Here is a 22219-nt window from a genome sequence, read left to right on the forward strand (position 1 = left end):
AATTATTAGACGTAATTAAATAGTGAAACAATGGATGGATAGCCAATAAGTAGTGGAGAGGAAGAGGCACATGGTTTGATGCACGAATGGGGACTACCCTTACCCGCTTTCTTTTTCTCTAAGAGAATAAAATTATTCATTAATAAAGAAAAGCTTGAAACAAGGGGTGCATACCACACCGTATCTGAATCAAGTAGAAACATCAAAAAGCAAACAAATATACATCCAGTGTTACAAAACCGCCTCAAGCATTGTTGATCACTCAATCACCATTTATGCGAGGGAATTGGGTAAAAATATTATGAAATTAAATTATATTTTGTTTTATTTATTTAAAAAATAGATAAATTAATTTGATATATACTAATAAATTAATTTGATATATACTAAATCAAAAATAGATTGATCATTTTGTTAAAGTTTATACTTTTTTACTGTTAAAAATTTATTTATATGCATTATACTGTGATATATATAACACGTCACATATATTTAAAATGAATAAAATTTTTAACAAAAAAATTCATTTAATCTTTAATTTAATGTATAAAAAAAATTTAATAAAAAATAAAATATAATTTCTCTCCAAATATAGAATTTAACTTCTAAAGAATTGCAGTTGCTTAATGTACCCGATCAGCTAATCAATCTCATTAAAAATTCTCCATTCCCTCACTGCAAGTCAAGAAATGGAAATTTTCGAATCTGATTCCATCACTAACACATAACAAATAATAAAAGAGGACTTGCCGAAGAGTTTTAAAGCAGAATAGATTACTGAAATCTGTGTCTGAATAGCAGTCATAGTTGGTATCATTCATATTTCAATAGAGTAAAAATATATTAAAAAAATTTACAAAACAAATTATATTATTATGAAAATATTTTTATTTTTGTATTTTTATACATTAATAAAAAACAAATATAAAAGGATTTAAATTAAAAATACAATTTACATGAAATATATCAAATCTTTTAGATTCATCTTTTAAATAAAAATGTCATTTATTTTATATGAACTTTTAATAAATATTAATACACATTTAAAATAAAAATTTGTTTAAATATAATATGTGAAAATGACACATTTAAAATAAAAATTTGTTCAAATATAACATATAACAAATCATGAAATAAGTAATAATACAAAATAAAATATATACAATATTATAATGTAAAAATATTAAACTGTAAATAAAATTAAATTTAGACACATAAATATATCATATTAAAAATATTTAATAAATTATAATTATTTATTATGATATTATCATTAATCTAAATTAATATCAAATTAACATCAAATTAACTTTTATCATTGTAAGTGTCCATGCTTGTAACACCAATATTTCGAAAGCAAGATAGGGTAGGATATCTTAATCTTTTATAGTTTAAAATTATATTATTTAAGAATATTTTAATTTTTTTATTTTATTTTCTAAAGATCTAATAAAATTTTGCAATGTGATTGTATTAATTATTTTATTGAGTAAGTGCTATAAGTTAATTTGATATTAATTTAGATTAATGATTAATATCTTAATAAAAATTATAATTTATTAAATGTTTTTAATATAATGTATTTATGTGTTTAAATTTAATTTTATTTACAGTTTAATATTTTTACATGTACATATTTTATTTTGTATTATTACTTATTTCATGATTTGTTATATCTTTAAAAATAAAATAAAAAATTAAAATATTCTTAAATAATATAACTTTAAACTATAAAAGATTAAGAGATACCCTACCTATCCTGCTTCCGAAATATTGATGTTACAAGCATGGACACTTACAATGATAAAAGGGAGAAAGGCCACCAACTGCATCATTTTGGAACAAAACCCGCCCAGCTTAATTGGGCCTTGATTGATATTTGACGGAGATACTTTCTTATTGCTAATGTTATCCACCACAAACCTTCGAAAAGCATGTTCTAATCCAACACAGTATAAAATATCATTCATCGTAAAACCGACAAAATATGATGTGAATGAACCAGCTATTCAAGCTGCATGAATAATGAAAATCCTTTAAAGATGTAATCCAGTTAGATTACATAGAATCCGAAATTACCCACAAAAACAACCCCTGAATCAATACAAATTAAAAAAGAAACTTAAGCACGCTCCCCACGAATTCTCCTAGCGAGTTGAATATCCTTGGGCATAATGGTGACCCTCTTGGCATGGATAGCGCACAAGTTGGTATCCTCGAACAAACCCACAAGGTATGCCTCTGCAGCCTCCTGCAATGCCAGAACCGCATGACTTTGAAACCTCAAATCCGTCTGCCAAACAAGAAAAAAAACCCTTAGTTATTACGCTATACGAACAAATAAAACCAATGGGGACTACCAGGGGTTCGATTTCTCGATTTTTTTTTGGCATTTATATACATACCTTGAAGTCTTGGGCAATTTCACGAACAAGACGCTGGAAGGGTAACTTGCGGATCAAAAGTTCAGTGCTCTTTTGATATTTACGGATTTCACGAAGGGCGACGGTTCCAGGACGGTAGCGGTGAGGCTTCTTGACTCCGCCGGTCGTAGGCGCAGATTTCCTTGCAGCCTGTAATTGATTGATTGAAATTCATAAAAAGATCAACTGAAACGTATTTTAAAAATAAAAGAAACTGGGAAATTAAAGCCCTAAAAAATCATACCTTGGTGGCGAGCTGCTTCCTGGGAGCCTTCCCTCCGGTTGATTTGCGAGCAGTTTGCTTCGTACGAGCCATCTTTTTTCTTCAATACAAGGAAATTGAAATCCAAGATCCTGAAAGATATACAATAATCCAGCAAATAAACGATCAGATCCACGAGAGATCAAGAAATACAGAATCCAGAGATGATCAGCAACCGCTATTTCCTTGATAAGAAGAGATTAGGGTTTTGATTTTGAGAGACAAGCGAATGGGGATAGCGACTTTAAATATAAGGGAAACGGAAGGGAAGGGTTAAGGTCCGTTTAATTGAGGGGCAAATATGGAAATTCGAAAACATCATTCAACGGCATTGTAGAGAGAGAAAATATTGTGTGTAGGCTTTGATCCGTGTGACTGAATCTGATTGGGCGTCTAAGCTGTGAGGATTGCCAGCGTGGCAAAGTTTTGTTTCTTTTGTACAAGGAAGAAAATTACCATTTTCAAATTCTTATTCTTATGGCTAAAATATGTGGTTAGTCCTTGTATTTTTAATGAATTTAAGGTTTAATCTCTGTACTATAGAAGCCCTCAGTTTAATAAATATAATCCAATTATCAATACTACTCTGTTAAAATTTGTCAATTTTATAAAATAAAATATAACTTATAAAACAAATATGTAATTTTGTCACTTTATTATATAACTTATAAAACAAATATGTAATTTTGGCTATAATAAAAAATTATTAGAAGAAAAATTTCTAAAAATCTAAAAGACAAATATGTAAATGTTTTATATGTGATGAAGAATGACATATAGCACCAAATTGTCCTAATAAAGGAAAATGTACAAGAAAAATGATTAAAACACTTAGAAGAACAAAATTTAGAAATATGTTCGAAGAGGAAATAAAATCTAAGGAAATATTATACAATTAATATCGAAATAGATGATACAGATGAAGAATAATATATATTTATGTTTAATATAGGAAGCAGTTCTAATAATCAATTAGAAGAAATTCCTAAGAATGAACAACAAGATATAAAATTAGGAAATATAATTGGAGAAGAAAAAGACTTTTCGATGAAATGATAGAAAAATTAATAAAAATTAAATTTCTAAAGAAGAAATTTATAAAATATCTAAATATAAGATATGGAGTCAAAATCATATACAAAAAATAAGTGGTAATACAAGAGCTAAAGATACTAAAAGTGGATTAACAGAAAGCCCACTATTTAATAAAGATAAAATTAAGAGGATTAAAAAGAAATATCCCCAAGTTAGATATATACATTTAGGAATAATAATGATAACTATAAGAGCTTTATTTAGAAAAGGTCATGATATACCAATAATAGCAGTTTTATTAGATAAGAAATTTGAAAATCCAATAAGAGCACCTATTCGAGGAATTCAATCAAATTTACATGCAGAAGTAATAGGATTTAAAGTTAAACCAAATTACTTTATATCTATTACAGATCCTTTGATAGTTCATGTCTTAGAATTCAAATAAAAAATTCTGAAATTAATGATTTAGCATAAGATCTAGCAATCAATTGAACTTCTATTTATGAATATATTAATATAGCAGAAGTAGAAATCAAAGAAATTAACAACAAAATTATTGCACTCTTTGAACCCAATAAAATCACTACTGAAATACAACCAAAATTATTACATTTAAGAGATTTATCAACACCAAAAGATTGGATGATAGAAAGGATAAGTAGTGTCAATACTTATAAACCTGTAAGTACAATAGAATATATGTCATCTAGTGATAAATTATATTTTAAAAATACAGCTACAACAAATACAAATAATAATTTGGTTTTACCCTCAAATGCTCAAATAGAGGAAGATGAGGAAAATCCAAATAGAAGTTTTATATCTTCAACAGCGATAGGAATGAAAACAATTCATATTCCTATTTTTCCTACAAAACTAAGTAGAAATTTTGTATTTCTAGAAACACTAGAATGGAAGAAATACAAACTTCGATAATAATCCAACAAATGAAACTTGGAACAAGTGATGTAATTACATTTTCAAATTTCCAATCTAGGAAATATTACACATATTTTGAAATTACGTGTGCGTTTGTTTGCCAAGAAAACATTTTCCAGAAAATGTTTTCCTAGTTTTACGGTGTTTATTTTACTGAAAACATTTTACATAAGGAAAATGTTTTCAAAAACACGGGTAAAATGTCTATGCTTTTAGGGAAAATGTCTTATAGATTTTTTTCTGTAAGACATTTTCCAACTCTCACCAATCTTTCCCCATTGTGTCGTTCTTAATCTTCCTTCTTCTTCATCCAGGTACTTTCCTCATTCTACTTCTTCTGTTCTTCATCTTTTAATTTCCTTTTTTCCTTAGCTTTCGCATATCTTCTCTTCTCAGGACTGCTGTTTCATTTGGCTCTGTGACATTTTCCAACTTTCACCAATCTTTCCTAGTCATTCTTCATCTTCATTCTTCTTCATCCAGGTAACTTTCCTCCTTCTACTTCTTTTGTTCTTCATCTTTTATTTTCTTTTTTTCTTAGTGTCTGTCGCATATCTTCTCTTCTCAGGGCTGCTGTTTCGTTTCGCTTAAATCTTCCTCTTCGAAGGGTCTTGGCTTAAGGTATGGCATCTTCTTTATGTTCAGTTTAAAGCTCTCTTTTTTTCTTCTTGTTCTTTACTTGTCCACTTTTTAACCGATAATTTTGGCAATTCCCTAGAATTTTGATTTTAATTTTTATACTGTTGAATACCTTTTTGTTCTTTGTGTTGAATTTTGGCTTTTATCTGAATTTTGTTATTATGCTTGTTGTTTTGTTCAACTTTTGTTGCTTTCTATTTGTGTTGATCATATTCTTTTGTAACTCTGCGATAAGTTCAGGCTAATGCTGGGCAGTGGGTGGTCATTCTTTGTAGGGTTAATTAGTCTGCCATATCTAGTTTTTTGTGATTCTGAGTAATGTATAACAGTTTTGACACTTAACATGAGCTGCATGTTTTTGAACACTTGATTGAAATGAAACAGCAACATGTTTTTCAACATTTAAATGAAGGACTTGTGATATTCTCGACATATATATATTACTCAGATAGATTTTAGTTTTAACATCATCTCAAGCTCAGTATGAGAACTATTTTGGAGGGTTTTGAGCTTGTATTCATTTATCTTTCCTTGATATAATTTGAATGATAACTAGCTTTATATATATGCACTTTATAATATAATTACCTTCATGCTTTTTAATTGTTAAACCATAAAAAATCACTACCACCGTTCTTTTATCTTGATATTTTCAAGTTCTTTCTACCCTCTTTCAAAAAAAAATTCTTTCTACCTGATATAACTTTTACTTCTTAAGATGTTAGGTGTTCATATGATTTCAATAGTTGAAGATGGTGTTCATAAAAGGAAAAACTCAGAAAATAAACATTTTATTTGAATTTTTAACGCTTTAATGTTTTTGCATGCTAGTATCATGTTTGCATACACTCTGTCTTACTTCTTGTTCCAAATGCTGAATCGAATGACAGATCTTTAGTGATCTAGGTGCTGCAGATATTGTGTTCAGATGTGAAGCAAATGTTTTGGCTGTAGGGACAAATGTAACTCATCAAGTTGTTTTGACAGGTACTCATTTTGGCTATTTCTCTATCTTTGTCAATATGTTGTTAGCGAGGATTATTCTATTATATATAGATCTATATGAACACCTTATAATTTTAATTTCTGGAATTTCTTTCCTCATTATTTTTTTATCCTTTCTTTTGAGTTTCCACTTGTTTTTTTTTTAATCAAACTTGTCATATTTTAAATTCTGATCGAGAAACATTAGCTAGTTCAAATGGAAAATTTACTCAGTACTTGTTGAAGATACTAGAGGTGTACTTCAATTATCATCATGATGCATACAACACAAAAGGTTCGTCTGCTGCAAGTGGTTAAGGGATTTCTGTTGAACCGTTAACTTTCTAATTTATTCACTACCATTCTGCAGGTATGTACCTTAATGATCCAACAGCCATACTTGTAGCCATTAATCCTTCACTTATCACCTACGTAGAGGTGCTGTCAGAGTTCAAACAAATGGCATCACATGGGGACTAACACTATTATACAACAAGCAGAAAAGGTTAGATTTTTTTTGTGTGTATTGGAACTGAATGAGACTAAATGAGCTTTATTAGAATATTTATTTGCAGTAGCTAGTAGTAAAAAAAAAACTGTTAAGCATAATTTGTAAATAAAGAAAACTGACTCCTTTGAGTAACTTAACAAAGGCCCTATTTGAGCCACACTTAACTGCAAACAAAGAGTAATAAGCTTTATAGTATCATGACATGTCAGTTTCAGGATTCTCTTATTAAGCCATGACTTATAATGTTTGAAAATGGAATAAGCTGCTGGATGAAGTGATACAAAGTAAAGGAAATCAAATTGTATATGAAAGCTTTTTCTATACAGTGATGTTGTGCTTGTCTTGGATTGGAGATAAAGTAGATATAATGTGTAGACATACAGTTGTACCCTTCAAATTCTGTAATGATGTATGATTGTTCGTTATTGAGTGGGATGCATATGAGCAAGTTTGTTGAAATTGCGGAGTGGTCCAATCAACCATCGGTGAAGGTGGCGGTCACAGTTGATGCACCTGTTGTTCTCAATTTGGTTATGGAGAGGTTGATGGAATGATGATGAGGATGGTTGTATTGTGAAATCAGTGTGAATGTGTTTATAAGACTGTATAAGCTTTGTTAGTGGACTAATTTGTTCTGTTACAGTAGCTATTATTGTTTCAATAAAAGGTAATAATTTTATGCTATTTTTAGTTACTATTGTAATAATTTTATGTTATTTAACACATGTTTTACAATTTTAGATATAAAATAAAGAATAATTAGTACAAATTTAAACATGCAATTATAAAGATAAGTAAAAACTTTTGTAAAAATAAGACTTTTCAAAATAATAAGTGAAACACTTTCCATTTTTGCCTCAAACAAGTCGTATGAATAGCTAAAGTTACCAATTATGATTAATTTATAATTAATCAATAATTAAAACATGTGAAAAAATAATATTCCATGTGAAAAAATAACTTGAGCAGTTAAAGGTTAAGAAGATTTAATAATAAATTCTTAAATATATATTTGTTTCATTTAAAACAACTTTTATGAAATATTTTAGGAAATCTGCCAAACAACAGAAAATATTTTACACAGATTCATCCAAACATCAGAAAAGTAAATCATTTCCAGAAATGTAAATCATTTTCCAGAAATTATTTTCCGGAAAATATTTTACTGGCAAACAAACGGAGCCTACATTTCAATTTAGAGAATATAAAACGTATTTTTTACATGCTTTATTAGATACTGAAGCTACAACTAGTAGTTGCAAAAAGAATGTCATTCCTTTATAAAAATGGGAACCTATGAAACATCCAATAAAAGCCATAGGAATAGATGGTAATGAAACCATAGTTCAATATAAAGCTAGAAATATACCATAAATAATGTAAGATTTGCGATACCTAAAATATTATGCTTTCCAACAATGCATGGAGATATATTATTAGGTAATAATTTTATATATCAACATTTACCATTTTCTATTGATAAAAATTTAATTATGTTATCTCAGAGAAAAACTTCGAGAAATACTATTGTTAGAAAATTATAAATTTATTTGTGATAAAAACTTTGCACCACCAAGAAAAGAATAACTATTAAACAACTTGAAATAAGTCATTGGTTGTTTAAAATATTAGAAAATAATTTTAGTGAAGAACCATTAAAATTATGGCAAAATAGCCCTAGATATTGTGAAATTAAATTAGAAAATCCTAATAAAATTATTAGAGTTAAACCAATGATCTATATTAAACAAGATAAAAATGAATTTGATATACAAATTAAAGAATTATTAGAAAAAGGATTAATAGAAACAACTAATAGTCCACATTCTAGTCCAACCTTTATGGTTAGGAATCATGCGAAATAAAAGAGAAAAAACTAGAATGGTTATTAATTATAAAAGATTAAATCAAAATATTATTTTTGATGGTTATTTTATTTCAAGAAAGGATGTTTTAATTAATCAAGCTAAACAAGTAAAATATTTTAGTAAATTTGATGTAAATCAGATTCTGACAAATCATGCTGACAGAAGAGTCCAAGCCTTTGACAGCTTTTAGTACACCTAATGGACATTATCAATGGAAATTAATGCCATTTAAATTATGTAATGCACCACAAATCTTTCAAAGATGGATGAATTCTATATTTAATAAATATAAAAATTTTGTGTAGTTTATATAGACGATATTTTAATATTTTCAAACACATTAGAATTACATAGAAAACATTTAAATATTTCTCAAGAATTCATAAAACATGGAATTATACTAAGTCCTAAGAAAATAGAGCTAGAAAAATAGAAATAGAATTCTTAAGATTAAAATTATTTGTAGATACTCTTAAACTACAAGATCATATTATAGTAAAATAAAAGAATTTCTGAAAAAATTGAAGATAAAAGCAGCTTCAACAATTTTAGGAATTTTAATTATGGAAGAAATTTATTTCCTAACTTATTTGAAAAAATAGGTAGATTATATAAAAATTAAAAAGGATAAACCCTTTATCCGGTCTAAAACAGACTTGGAAATCATAAAAATTTAAAATCAGAAATTAATCAAATTCCAAAAGTTTATTTACCTAAACAATGTGGTAAATTAACTTTAGAAACAGACGCCTCACAAAATTATTGGGGTTGTATTTTAAAAGCTAGAATAATAAATAAAGAAGAATTAATATGTGGATATAGTTCGGAAAATTTAAACCAAATGAAATTAATTATGTCATATATGAAAAAGAATTATTAGCAATAAAGAGAAGAACAAAAAGCTTTCTTATATATTTAACACTTGAAAAAATTATTATAAAATTGATAATCAGCGTTAAACATTTCCTTACTAATAAAAGTTTGGAAAAGTTACCTAGAAGAATTAGATGGTATAATAAATTATGTATTTTTAATTTTGAAGTTTTATATGTAAAAGGAACTAATAATATTATTACTGATTATCTTAGTAAGCCATATGGATAGAGATAAAAAAAAAACCTCTAGAAAAAGTCGGTGAATGGACAACTGTTCATAAAATGCCCCACAAAGGAAAAACATTCAAATTGACAAATCCTAATCAAGGATTTATGACAATACCTTCTCAAGTATCTTTTTATCCTAACCAAGTATATTATATTCTATATCCAATGGTAAGACAACCAGTTGGAACTCTTTATCATTTACACCACAACCGTTAAGTCAATTCCCTTGGTCTTAAGATCTAAATTCAGCATATCAAGCCAGTTATGCTGAAATTATAAAAGGAGCAGAAAAATTTTGTGCATCAGAAAATTTGTTGAAACCACAACAAATTCAAGAAATAAAATATTTTTATAATCTAGGCTTACCATCAGAATTATATAATTTTATTAATGATATATGGAAAAACCCATATTACTGAAAAAAGAGCTAATTTCAGGAGAGCTCTTACTAAGCTTTCACAATTTCTAGTTGAAAAAACAACTAAAGAACAAGAACTCATGATTTATTATTAAAATCCATTTTATATCGAGATTGGGAAGAACGAGAAATCAGTTATTTAAATATTAAGGAGATAAACAATCTTCTTGATATATTTCATTATTTTATTAATAAAGGAACAAATAGCCCTATTATAAATAAATGTTTAGGTTATGTTTATATAATACTAGAAAAATTTTACTAGTGGAAATATTTACAAAAATAAATGGAGCTATCTACAAACAACAAGTTCAATTTTAAAAGTTTTTTCGAATATTTTTACAAGCTTATGTTTTTACAAACGATTTAAATGAAAAATTCCCTACTATAAAATTTAGACTTGATCATGAACCATTTGATATAAGTAGTATTGAATGGAGTTTTGTTAAAGAAATAACAGTTCAAAATTTTTCTTTCTATTTATTAAATTTTTTTCTATATTTATTAAATCTATATTATTACTTATGATATATGAAGATGATTTTTATTATTATTTTCATATTGAAATCAGTAGTCTTATTGGTATAGCTGAAAAAGAAAAATTTTATCAACCATATCAAATTTGGATCATTAAAAAAATTATTGGAGGTCCCAACCTTTCAGTTGCTAAAGAAGAAAAAAGACACTTGACAAAAAATATTGACAAGTGTTATAATAACCCCAGTGACAAGTGTTATAATAACCCCAGTTATTATCAGATCCAAACAGGAATAGATTTAATGACCAAAGCTCAATATTTACTTCAACAAAAAAACTTATAATCTATGGACTAATGGAAGAAGAATATTGGCATATGATACTGGAAACTCTCAGGATGATAGAGACGAAGAATCCGTACAACTATTAAAAAAATAGCTAACATGAAGATTGATGATTTCTCATTACACATAATAGAAGAAATCAAGAATACGTGGGAAAATTGAAACTCACCAAGACTGTCAATAGATTCATTACATCTAGATGAAATGGAGGAAATGAATCTAGATAATATTCATGAAAGATAAAAGCCAATTGGAAAAAACCAATTAAAATATCAAGGAAGCAACTTGGGAAAACGGCATCCAAGTGTAAACAAAAAAGGAAGCTACATGGGAAAATGGCATCCAAGAAAGCAACTTAGGAAAACGACATCCAGATAGAGAAAAAAAAGGAAGCAACGTGGAAGCAACCATGTCAAATCAATGATGAGACATTATCCTTATCAAAAAAATTGTGTGGGATTCAAAGAAAATTAAATAGAGTTCAAGAATTCTTCTATAAAAGGGAGATGAAGGAAGCCTAAAGGGCATCTAAGAAAGTTTAGAAAACCTCTCTCCGTCAACTTCTTATCCACCATCCCTCCAACTTTTATTCACTATCCTTTCTTTCTTTATAAAAATCTTTTCCTTTCTACTAGTTTTATGTTGTAAATTTGTAATATTATCTACTGTATCCCGTATCTCGTTATAATTGGTACCAAAGCTGATGGTAGATAAAAGTAATATTCATTGTAAGTAGTTATTTGTTAGAATGTTGCGTTCACCAACACATATCTGCCTTGAAACTTTTTCCTAATGTTTTTTAACCAAAATGTTGAAAAATTCAAGGTGTTACCTTAACAAAATCTTAATCATATTTTAATTGAACCTCCTTTTTGCGTTTTGAGCAAGTGATAGGACCAACATCAAATTTTTAGGCTTTTTGTTTCCCCTTGACTTTTAAGTTGTTATTGCATCTAAGCCAAAGTCTCACTGGAAAACTTGCTTCTTGATGGGACGACCTATTTTGTTGGAACTTGGTTTGGAACAAAAGTCATATCATTTGTTGAGTTCGTTTCTTGATTAGTCTGTCAAAATCTCCTCTGTTTCTTTGCTTTCCTCGATAGAAAGGCCAGAATCATTGGAAGCACCAAACATCTGCTATAGTTGGGCAAGAATCTTATTAATTTTTTCAATTACATCAGACAATGCTATTTTGACTATTCTCCCATTTCTTGTCGTGGCTCATCGGCTACTTCAACAGCGGATTCGGGTATGCTCCTTAGTTTCTTTTGTATTGTTCTCTTCAAACTTGCCATGAGATAAAGAACCAAGCTTTAAAAAGGTTGTGGTTGGATAACATTAAAACTCCTTTAAAGAATATCTTATCACATAAATAAAGTTTGAATGAAACCAGATTACCATCCCAAACAGATAATGAGCAGCAAACTAGGAAGGACAAAAGAAAATAAATAAAACTCTCAAACCGAGTGGCATCCAGACTTTTCGAAAAAACATCAGCGAGTTGTTTCTCACTCCATAAAATGATGATGAATGTCAATATACTTCGCATAGTTATACCCAACAAATGCCAAACTTGTGTCTTTAGTATGTTTAGCATTGTTTTTAAAAAGTATTTTTAGGACAAAAAGTATTTTTCAATAAAAGTATTCCTAAATAAATTACTTTTTAAGAGAAAAAAATGCTCTTCCTAAACTAAAAATTGGCCCAAAAATACTTTTTTGATAAGCTGAAAATTTTAATTTCTCCCAAAAATTGAGAAGCATAGTTTAGGACTTAATAACTTTAATAAGTTGGTGCTGGTATTTATAATTGAGTACTGTTTTAAGGAAATATTCGGAAAGTATCAAACACAATTTATTAAAATAAAACCCCTACAAATTAGGTGTAATTTTGTGGAAAAGATTTATCGTAAAAATATTTTTGGAACAAATATTTATATTCAATGATTTTATTTAATGTTGGAGTTAATTGCCTTCTATCAAACTACCATTCAAAGGGAAAAAAATTGATTTTATTATTATTGGAGCTAATAAATATATGGAAAATAGTTCAAGTTTTTCAAATAATTTATGTTTTCTTTCTTCTTCTTGTAATAAGTATCCAATTAATATTATTGATACATGATTTAGTTGGTAACTCTATTGACCAGTCCATCTTCCTCCTGATATAGGTGTTTAGATGAGATAGAAAAAAAAACTCAAGAATTTGAAGAGAATCAACTCCCTTAAAGAGGGTCATTAGAAGTGCATATAAAGGGACTTTTTCGGGTCGGATTCTGAGTAGGTCAAATTTTAGTTCGGGTTATGATAGCTTCTATAACAATTTGTCCTCCACCTTGTCAAAAAAGAGTTATGAAGTGACTCTTCTAAGATAGACTTACACGTATGCAGCATGTAATTGGAGCTTATTATGTAAGTTTTAACTCAAAACTTTACTGAGTAAGTTTTGTTGTCTGACAGTGTGGTATAGAAGTTAAAAGGCTATTGGAGAAATAGTTTTAAAGATCATGAGACTCTTAAAATTTTGTAAACAGAAACCTGTGATTGTAAATCAGCAAACTATGAAAATGGAGTTGTAATCGTAAATCGGTGAACTCTTAATGAATTGTTCATGATTGTAAATCAATGAACTGAAGTTGTGATCATAAATCAGTGTGTTTTAAAAATGCCAGTTGTAATCGTAAATCATCAAATTGTTTAAATAGAGTTACGATCGTAAACCAATGAACTTTTAATAAAGTGTTTATGATCGTAAATCGTAAATATTGCCATGATGTTTTAGATGTTTTCATAGCTTATTTGCTCTTAAGCTTTATGAACTTGGAACTTGTTATCTTGAGTCCCTGATTGAACCGTTATTGTGGTCGTTTTGGTGATAACTTGACAAGATTGTAATGGGCCAAATTTTCCCGGGCCCACTAGAAACCCAAATAAATAAATACAAAATAAACAAACAAACAAGAATAAAAAAAAACCGCAGTTCATTACAGTCCAATTACAGAAACCAATAGTCCAAACTAATATTAAAACCCAAGACCCAAGTTACAAGCCCAATGACTAAACCTAGACTTGACCCAAAAATAGACCCAAACAACCGACTAGTCAATTAAAACCCAACACTAATACCCTAGCCCATTTATCCAAAGTTACGAGGCCCAAATGGCCCAAAAGGCTCCAGCAACCCTAGGTCACCCTTCCCTCATTTGCGCCGCAACCCCTGCAGCCTCCAGACGCCGTACAACACTTCCAGCGACCACGCCAAGCCTCCGTAAGCTAGCTCGGCTCCCGTACACATGCCAGCGCGCACCTGTACCTGTGAAGAAAGGGACAAACCACAACAGCAAATAAGTGCAAGAAAACAACAGAAAAAAAATTGTATATTTTATTTTCATTTTTTTTCTCTTCTTCTCTCGGCTATAAAGCCTAAAGAGAATCACTTGTAATGGGTTACAAGCACAATATACATTTTGAAATACAAAACACAAAAAAAAATCGAAAGGTGAGACCCAGATTTGTTTCCTTTTTCAAATTTTTTTCCTCTCCATTTCCCAGTTTTTGCATGAATCCTTGAGCATAAGAAAATAAAATGAAAAGGATAGTTCACCTTTATGAATGGGCTATCGAAATCCATATTCACTTTGTCGAAATCGAAGCGTGGGATAGGATTTTTGGAGCTGAGACCGGCAATCGTTAAGCCAAGGCTCTAGACGAGGGTTGCGCGCGTCGTTCTCCACCGATCGCAGTGGTGGTGGGACTGCGCAGGTTCTTGAGTCGGCCGAACAGCGATGATTTCTATAGGTTTTCTTTTTACTTTGTTTTTTTAAAAAAAGGGAAATGAAATGTGTTTCATTAGGGCTTTATTCTGGCATTTGAAAGTGTATAAAGCGATGCCGTTTTAAGCCAAGTTCAATGGCTTCAAAACGGCGCTGTTTAAGTAGCCCTGACCCGATGACCCGGCCCGTGTTCAGATGGGATCCGCGAGTTTGGCCTCAGAGGGTTAATTGCACATTAAATCCCTCCCCTTTTGCACCACATTTAAATCGGCCCATCTGCTCTTTTTTTTGTTTTTTTTTATTTTTTTCCTTGTAATTTACATTTGTTTGCAATCTAATCTGCGCCTAAACGTAACGTTTCGGGATTTGGTATATTGCCAGTTTTAGTCCCTATACGTTTTAGCACATTGAATATTGATCTTTTTTATTATTATTACTTTATTTTTAGATTATCCCTTTGGTTTTGGATTGATTCTAATTAAATCCTTTTAGCTTGTAACCTTTTATTCTTATTCGCTTATTCGTGCAGTTGCTTTGAAGATTTTTATCATGTTAATATCTTGTTTTTTTTTATATATTATATTCGCTGTATACATATACATTTGTACATGCATGATTTTGTTTTGTTTTATGAAATAACCACTTCAAATTTCTTTTTGCGTTAAACTCTTTTAATTTTCTTATACATTCTCTTTTAAATATTAATATATATATATATATATATATATATATGTGTAAATTCATTATGTTTCTAAGATTATGTTTTATTATACATTTTTTTGTAATTTTTTCATCTTTGGTACATATCTTAAATTTTTTAATGAAAATTGCCATTTTTAAGCTAGTATTCTTCAATATTTTGTAGCACCCCAAACCCGGCCCAGAAGTTATGGCCGGATCCGGCATGCCACATCAAAACGTAAAAAAAAAATTTCCATTCTAAGTCCAGAAAATCGTACTTGATGTTCAAAAGATTAATTCATTAAGGGTTAAAGTGAAAGGAAGCTGTGCACCAAGTAGGAAACCGGAAAAGAGGTGGTGAGTCCATCGGACTGCTTAAGTACCAAGCTCCCTTCGGATCCAATCCTAGACATGCATACCGCCATTGCCACACCTTAACGTCATGGATATTTCTAGGAAACTGATTTGATTAAGTCATTTTTAGGAAAAGTGATTAATTTTGAAAAATACTTTCATTGCGGAAGCTTTGCTTGTTGTCGTGTTATTTTGAAATCAACTGTTGTTTTTGAAAACGCGCCTAAAGCTATCCAATTTCAACAGTTAAAATAAATATTATCTATCTTAATAAAACATATAAAACCATCAAAATAAATAAGCGGCCTTATTACATTTAAAAGCCCAAAACCTCAAACGTAATTAAAAGGATGTCCAGTTCACGAAGAAAATCAAACTTTCGAGCGGGTGGCCACTCGAATTCCCTCACGACCCAAGCCCACTATGGTTGGGGATTTCTGCGTGGATGAAAATAAAAGGGTGAGTTTGGGGAAACTCAGTGTGTAAGGAAAACCCATTCAAAGCCCAAGTCAGCTCAAGCCGATTGGGCCTAAGCCCATTCAGTAACATGGTGTCTGGGCGAGCCCTTTTTGATTACAATAAACTAGGACTTAGCCCTTATTCAGATAACAAGATGGCCCATAGGCCCATTTCAAAATACATGCAACATCAATAAACATATGCAAGCCCATTTGGAGAGACTACTCAACCCACAAACCACTACACTCCACCCGTACCAGCCATACACTCCATGTGGGGAATAGCTCAACCCACTCATTAACACTCCACATTGCTGACCTTGTGCGCTCGATTATCAATAGAATTGAGGCAAAGCCTCCAAGACGTGGACAAGCCACTTTCAGTACTTCCTCGTCAATATCCCAGTCCATGCATCGATAATAACAACATGGCATGCATAAATAACAACGATCAAACATGCATTTAGGTCAATTTAACCCTAGGGGTATTTGGTAATTTTGCACCTAGGGGTATAACAGTAATTTTCCATACATAGGGGTATTATAGTAATTTAGCTACTTTTAGGGTTTTTCATGCATATTCCTACTTTTCACATACTAACGTAATCACGTCGAGGGTTCTTACCGAATTGGGCAGATTGGCCCATCATTCCAATTTTGGCCCATTAAGCCCAAAAACATCGAGGCACGTAAATCATGCACTTTGCAGTCTAAATTTTGCAGCTTACCAAAAACATTAATCGATTTACCTCACGAGCATTTGCACACTCGCAAATCTACAAAATACCGATTTTCGGCATTTTGGCTTTTCGACTTTTACCGATCCAGACTAAGAAAGAGGGTGTTAGTTACACACCTGTTTGCGACGATATGTTGACGAGATCCACACACGAACCGCCTACAATTGGATTACTAACACGTTAATCTAACTATTCAAATACAAACTACATATTAACCCCTTACAATATTCGGCCAACCACACCTACAGATCATAGTGAGCTTATAAGAAATCAATAAGCAACTCATTAACAAATTTTTGTCAATGTTTACCACATAATCATAATTTCACTGCAAGCTGTCTTCCTGAGCAACAGTCACTAAATTATTTATAACTGGAGCTACGAAACTCCAAATCAAGTGCCGTTAATTTTCCCTGAAAATATACTCATATATCTTTTATCTATAAAATTTTCAGAATTTTTGGCATGGCCAATCAATACCAGATTTTTCTCAAAGTTTCCCATGTTTCACTGTTTGACTAATCTGACCACTCTTCATTATGAATCAAATTTATCATTGTACAGAATTCAAAATATGTTCTTGTTTATTTCATTAGAAACTAGACTCAATAAGCTTTAATTACATAATTTATTCAGCTTCTAATTCATCTCCCACAATTTATGGTGATTTTCCAAAGTCACGTTACTGCTGCTGTCCCAAGCAGATTTATTACCAAATCACTCTTTCATACACCTATCTTGCATGCATGTTATTTAAACATGTATATCACCAATCAATCATCACATATCTATGATTTTTACTTAAGCATAATCTCCATTTCATCATTTCAAAGCACAACATGTTAGCCGATTTTTCCCTTTAGCATCTAAGGCACATGCATGCTCATTTGTTTGGCTCAACTTCACATATCTTCCATTTTTCATCAAAAGAACATGAAACAACAACCATTTCCTTCATTTTAATTCATGACTAAATGCTCACAACACAACTAAAAATCAAAATATACTTCAAGAGTTAAGGTAGAATCAAGAAGAACTCATGAACCTCAAAATAGAAGCAAGGTACCAAGAACTTACCTTCAATTTTCCTCCTCCTAATGACCAAATACTCAAGAGTTTTCTCCTCTCCTTTCTCTCCTCTAACTTTCAGCTATGATAAACAAAGATGGACAAAACTTTGTTCTTTTTACCCCTTTTTCTTTTAATAAAACTTCATATTTCATCCATTTAATTCTTTAATACAAAAGACATGTAATTCTTATCATGAAACATTTACCTAACCCATTATCATGAAACATTTACCTAACCCATTATCATGGAATATTTACCTAATCCATTGTCATGGAACATTTACCTAACCCATTATCAATTTGTATCAATTTGTACCATAAATTATGGATATCAAGTGTACATTTTGTCTACAACAACATGATGGTTGGCCACTTCATGTAAAATGGGAGGTTTATCATGCAAATCCTCCTATTTTGCACTCCTATTTATTTGGCCACTTCAATTTAGCCTATAGCATTTTCAAACATTTTCACATAGGTCCTATTTTATAATTTCACCCCCTTTTTCTTATGGAACAAAAATTAACTAAAATTGTTGGGTTCTATCTTAAGTTTGGGCTTTCTAGAGGCCCACTAACATAATTAAACCTATGCCAACATTCACAGAATTCCCGAAAATTGGGGCATTACATATTTTGTATGTTATTTGATTAAAATATTTATTCCATAACATATATTTTAATAATTATGAATATATGAAACTATTTTAAAATTTTGTATATATCTTATTATTAATCTCATGTTTTTTTTATAAATTTACATGTACATATGTTTTATAAATCTATTTTGTGTATTATGTCTTGTCATATATCTTCATTATTATTCTTTCATATTATATATATATTATTTAAATTATCATATAGTTTGTTAACTTTTAAATGTACTTGTGTTTAAAATATTTTACATGCAATTCGATTCAAACTTTCATTCTATAATGTCTATTTCAAAAACTACATATCTAGCCCTAGTTTTTTTTATATACAAATTTGGCAACCAATATTTCATGTATCCATTTATTCTTCATTCTTAAAATAATTTTATACATTATTACCTTTTTATTTGCATTTTGTTTTGTGTATCTAGTAATAGTTATATCATATTATGTCATGCATATTGTCGTTGCATATTGTATTCATTGTTTTATATTGTCATGTTAATTATACTCCATGCATGATCGAAATCGAATTATATTTCCAAGCTAGTTATGCTTAGTTGTTGAAGTGCTTGTTAGTCGATTAAATAAATTGAATTACCTTCATTTTTTATTGTCATGTTTTTATGCACACACACACTACCCCATTCATCGTTTCACTTGATTTTTGAAAGGTGGTTCTTTAAAACCCAAATTTTATGATTAATTTCGTCTTATTTCAAATCGAATTAATACGCTTTAAGCTAGTTTTATAATCATTCATTCAAAAATTCTTTAAAACGAAGACGAGATTTGATATTTGGCAATTCGTGGAATCGTGCCCTAACGTGCTGGGTTGCAATTTAGCGTTTGCTCAAAATAATCAAATATCACTTCAAAATTTCACTCATGTCTTTTAAAATCCCTTAAACGAAGGTGATGTGCGATATTTGGCAATTCATGGAATTGTGCCCTAACGTGTTGGGTTGCAATTTCTTGATTGCTTAAAATAATCAAATATCCCTTCAAAATTTCACTCAGGTATTCTAAAAATCCTTCAAAACGAAGGTAATACTCGGTGTTTGATAATTCTGGAATCATGCCCTATCGTGCTGGGCTGTGATTTCTCGTTAGTTCAAAACAATCGAATATTCCTTTAGGTTTTCATTCATGTTTATTAAAAACCTTTCAAAACGAAGGCGATGTTCGATGTTTGGTGATTTGAGAATCGAGCCCTATCGTGCTGGGTTGCGCTTTTTCATTTGTTCAAAACAATCGAAGATCCCTTCGGAATTTCACTCATATTTTCTAAGACAAGGCAATGTCCAATGTTTGGAAATTCGAGGAATCGTACCCTACTGTGCTGGGTTTCGTTTTTTCGTTGGACCAAATAGTTGAGTATCCTTTCATGATTTTCCAATTATAAACTTTCGGACGTCGAAACAAGAAGATTTTTGGCAATCAACTCGGGTTATTCAAAAAAAAGAAGACCCACATTTCAAAAACATCTTTAAATTTTAGACATAAGGACAGTATTCAATCGATTCAGTACCAACTTTGGGCGTAGTGAGGGTGCTAATCCTTCCTCATGCGTAACCGACTCCTGATCCCGTTTTCTCAAAAGTTCGTAGACCAAAATTGTCGTTTTAGTAAATCAAAATGTTTTTTTAAAATAACCGAATCCTTAGGTGATCCGATCACACCAAAACAAAAGATCGGTGGTGACTCCGTATTTCGTTTTCCAAGGTCGATCCCCGTTTTTTCTTTTAAATTTAAAAATGGTTTCGACAAAGATAAAAGTTGAATGTTGAGTAGTTATTATTTTGAATGGACTATATGCCTTAAACTACTGAATTTTTTTGGTCTGGATGTAATGACCCAAAATTCACGGGCACCGGAAAAGTGAGTTCTAGGGCCTTCGTCTTAGTGAAATAAGTTCAAAAATAATTATTAAAAATATTTGTGAGCCTAGTGGTGTGTCTAATTAGGTTTTAATTAGGTAAATTTAGCTTAATTTAGAGTAATTAGTAAAAAAGACTACATTGAATAAGGGTAAAAGTTTAATTCTAAAGTAATAGAAAATAAAAAAGATTAAAATGGCAATTAAATCATTTACAAAAGTTGAGGCGGCATATATGTATTAAAATCTAAGATTTTATTTAGGTTATATTTAAATATTATATATAATTCTTATAATTATTAATTAACATTATTGTTTTATATTAGATTATTATAATTAGTATTATTATTAAATAAATTAAATAGTAAATAATTGTATGGTAATAAAAATATACATGTGTAAAAATTATATTGGTACATTTGTAAATTTAATACTCAAATTATTTATAATTTAAGTATAAAGATATTTTATAATAATTAATTGTATTAATTATATTATGAGATTTTATAAATTAAAGTTATGACAAATGTATGAGGATGATAGGGTACAAATGTAATAATATGTATGTGTACAAATGTAATATATGTAATTGATATTAAAATAGATATTTATTAATTATTATTATGTTAAAGATATTTATTAGATAAATAATTAAAACAAGATTTTGATATGAAAAACAAATTAGATAATGACATTTGTAATAATATAAATATGTACACTTGTTATATAATTATTAATTTACTTAATATTAAAGTAAAAGATATTTTAATATATCATATTAATATTATATTATGTTAATAAAATAATAAAGCATAAAAGAAACAAAGAAACAAAAAAGAAATAGAGAGCATTTCGAAGGTAGCAGGAAAAGAAAGAAAGAAAAGAAAATGGAAAAACTAAGGGTTTAGGGTTTAAAGCTTTGATAGGTAAGTCAATCAAGCCATTTTCTTTTAATTTTGATGTTTTAGAAGTCTTAAAACAAGATTTTGATAGAATTAAGTTGATAGTTTGGAAGTTCATAAGTTTTTAAGTAAAGTTTATGTTGAACAAAAAGAAGAATTAGGGATTTAATTGAATGAATTTTAAGTTAGAATTGATTAAAGGATTAAATTGTAAACTAGGCTATAAGTTTTATGTTGTATGGAGTAAATTGAAGAAATTTTGAAATTAGGAAAATATGCTGAAAAAGTAATAGTTAAATGTAAGTATGGACGAAATTTGAATAGAAATAAAGTATGAATTGAATTAGACAAGTAAGTAAAATTATTTAGGATTAAATTGGGAATAAGGTAGGAATTGATTAGAAATTCAATTATTTATTTTAATTAGTGTTGTAATTAATAGTATAATTATTTTAATTTTCGTAGCTAACAAAGAACCGAGATATCGGCTCAAAAGTGAAAGGAGAAGATTATCGAGGAGTAAATCAAGAATTTCGGGTTTGTATTACTATAATTCAAGTTATTTATTTTAAATATTAATTTTAAATTTATAGTAAGTAAATATTGAGGTAAGTAATTTTATTGAATTGAATTTAAAAATTGAATTGAATGAGAAATACGTGTTAGTATTACTATAATTCAAATTTAATTATTATTAATTGTTGA

General features: G+C 29.5%; 1 protein-coding gene across 1 annotated transcript; it reads right to left on the reverse strand.

The window, feature by feature from the left end:
• Positions 1 to 1937: 1937 nt before the first annotated feature.
• On the reverse strand, positions 1938 to 2934 carry LOC108464559 (histone H3.3). Its single transcript, XM_017764914.2, has 3 exons — positions 2668 to 2934; positions 2406 to 2573; positions 1938 to 2293 (listed from the first exon to the last, which is right to left on the reverse strand). Exons 1-3 carry the CDS (start codon positions 2737 to 2739, stop codon positions 2123 to 2125), a joined length of 411 nt encoding a protein of 136 aa, XP_017620403.1. The 5' UTR covers positions 2740 to 2934; the 3' UTR covers positions 1938 to 2122.
• Between the last annotated feature and the right edge of the window lie 19285 nt (positions 2935 to 22219).

Source organism: Gossypium arboreum, chromosome 3 (assembly GCF_025698485.1).
Source record: "Gossypium arboreum isolate Shixiya-1 chromosome 3, ASM2569848v2, whole genome shotgun sequence".
In the NCBI taxonomy this organism is placed as follows: domain Eukaryota; kingdom Viridiplantae; phylum Streptophyta; class Magnoliopsida; order Malvales; family Malvaceae; genus Gossypium; species Gossypium arboreum.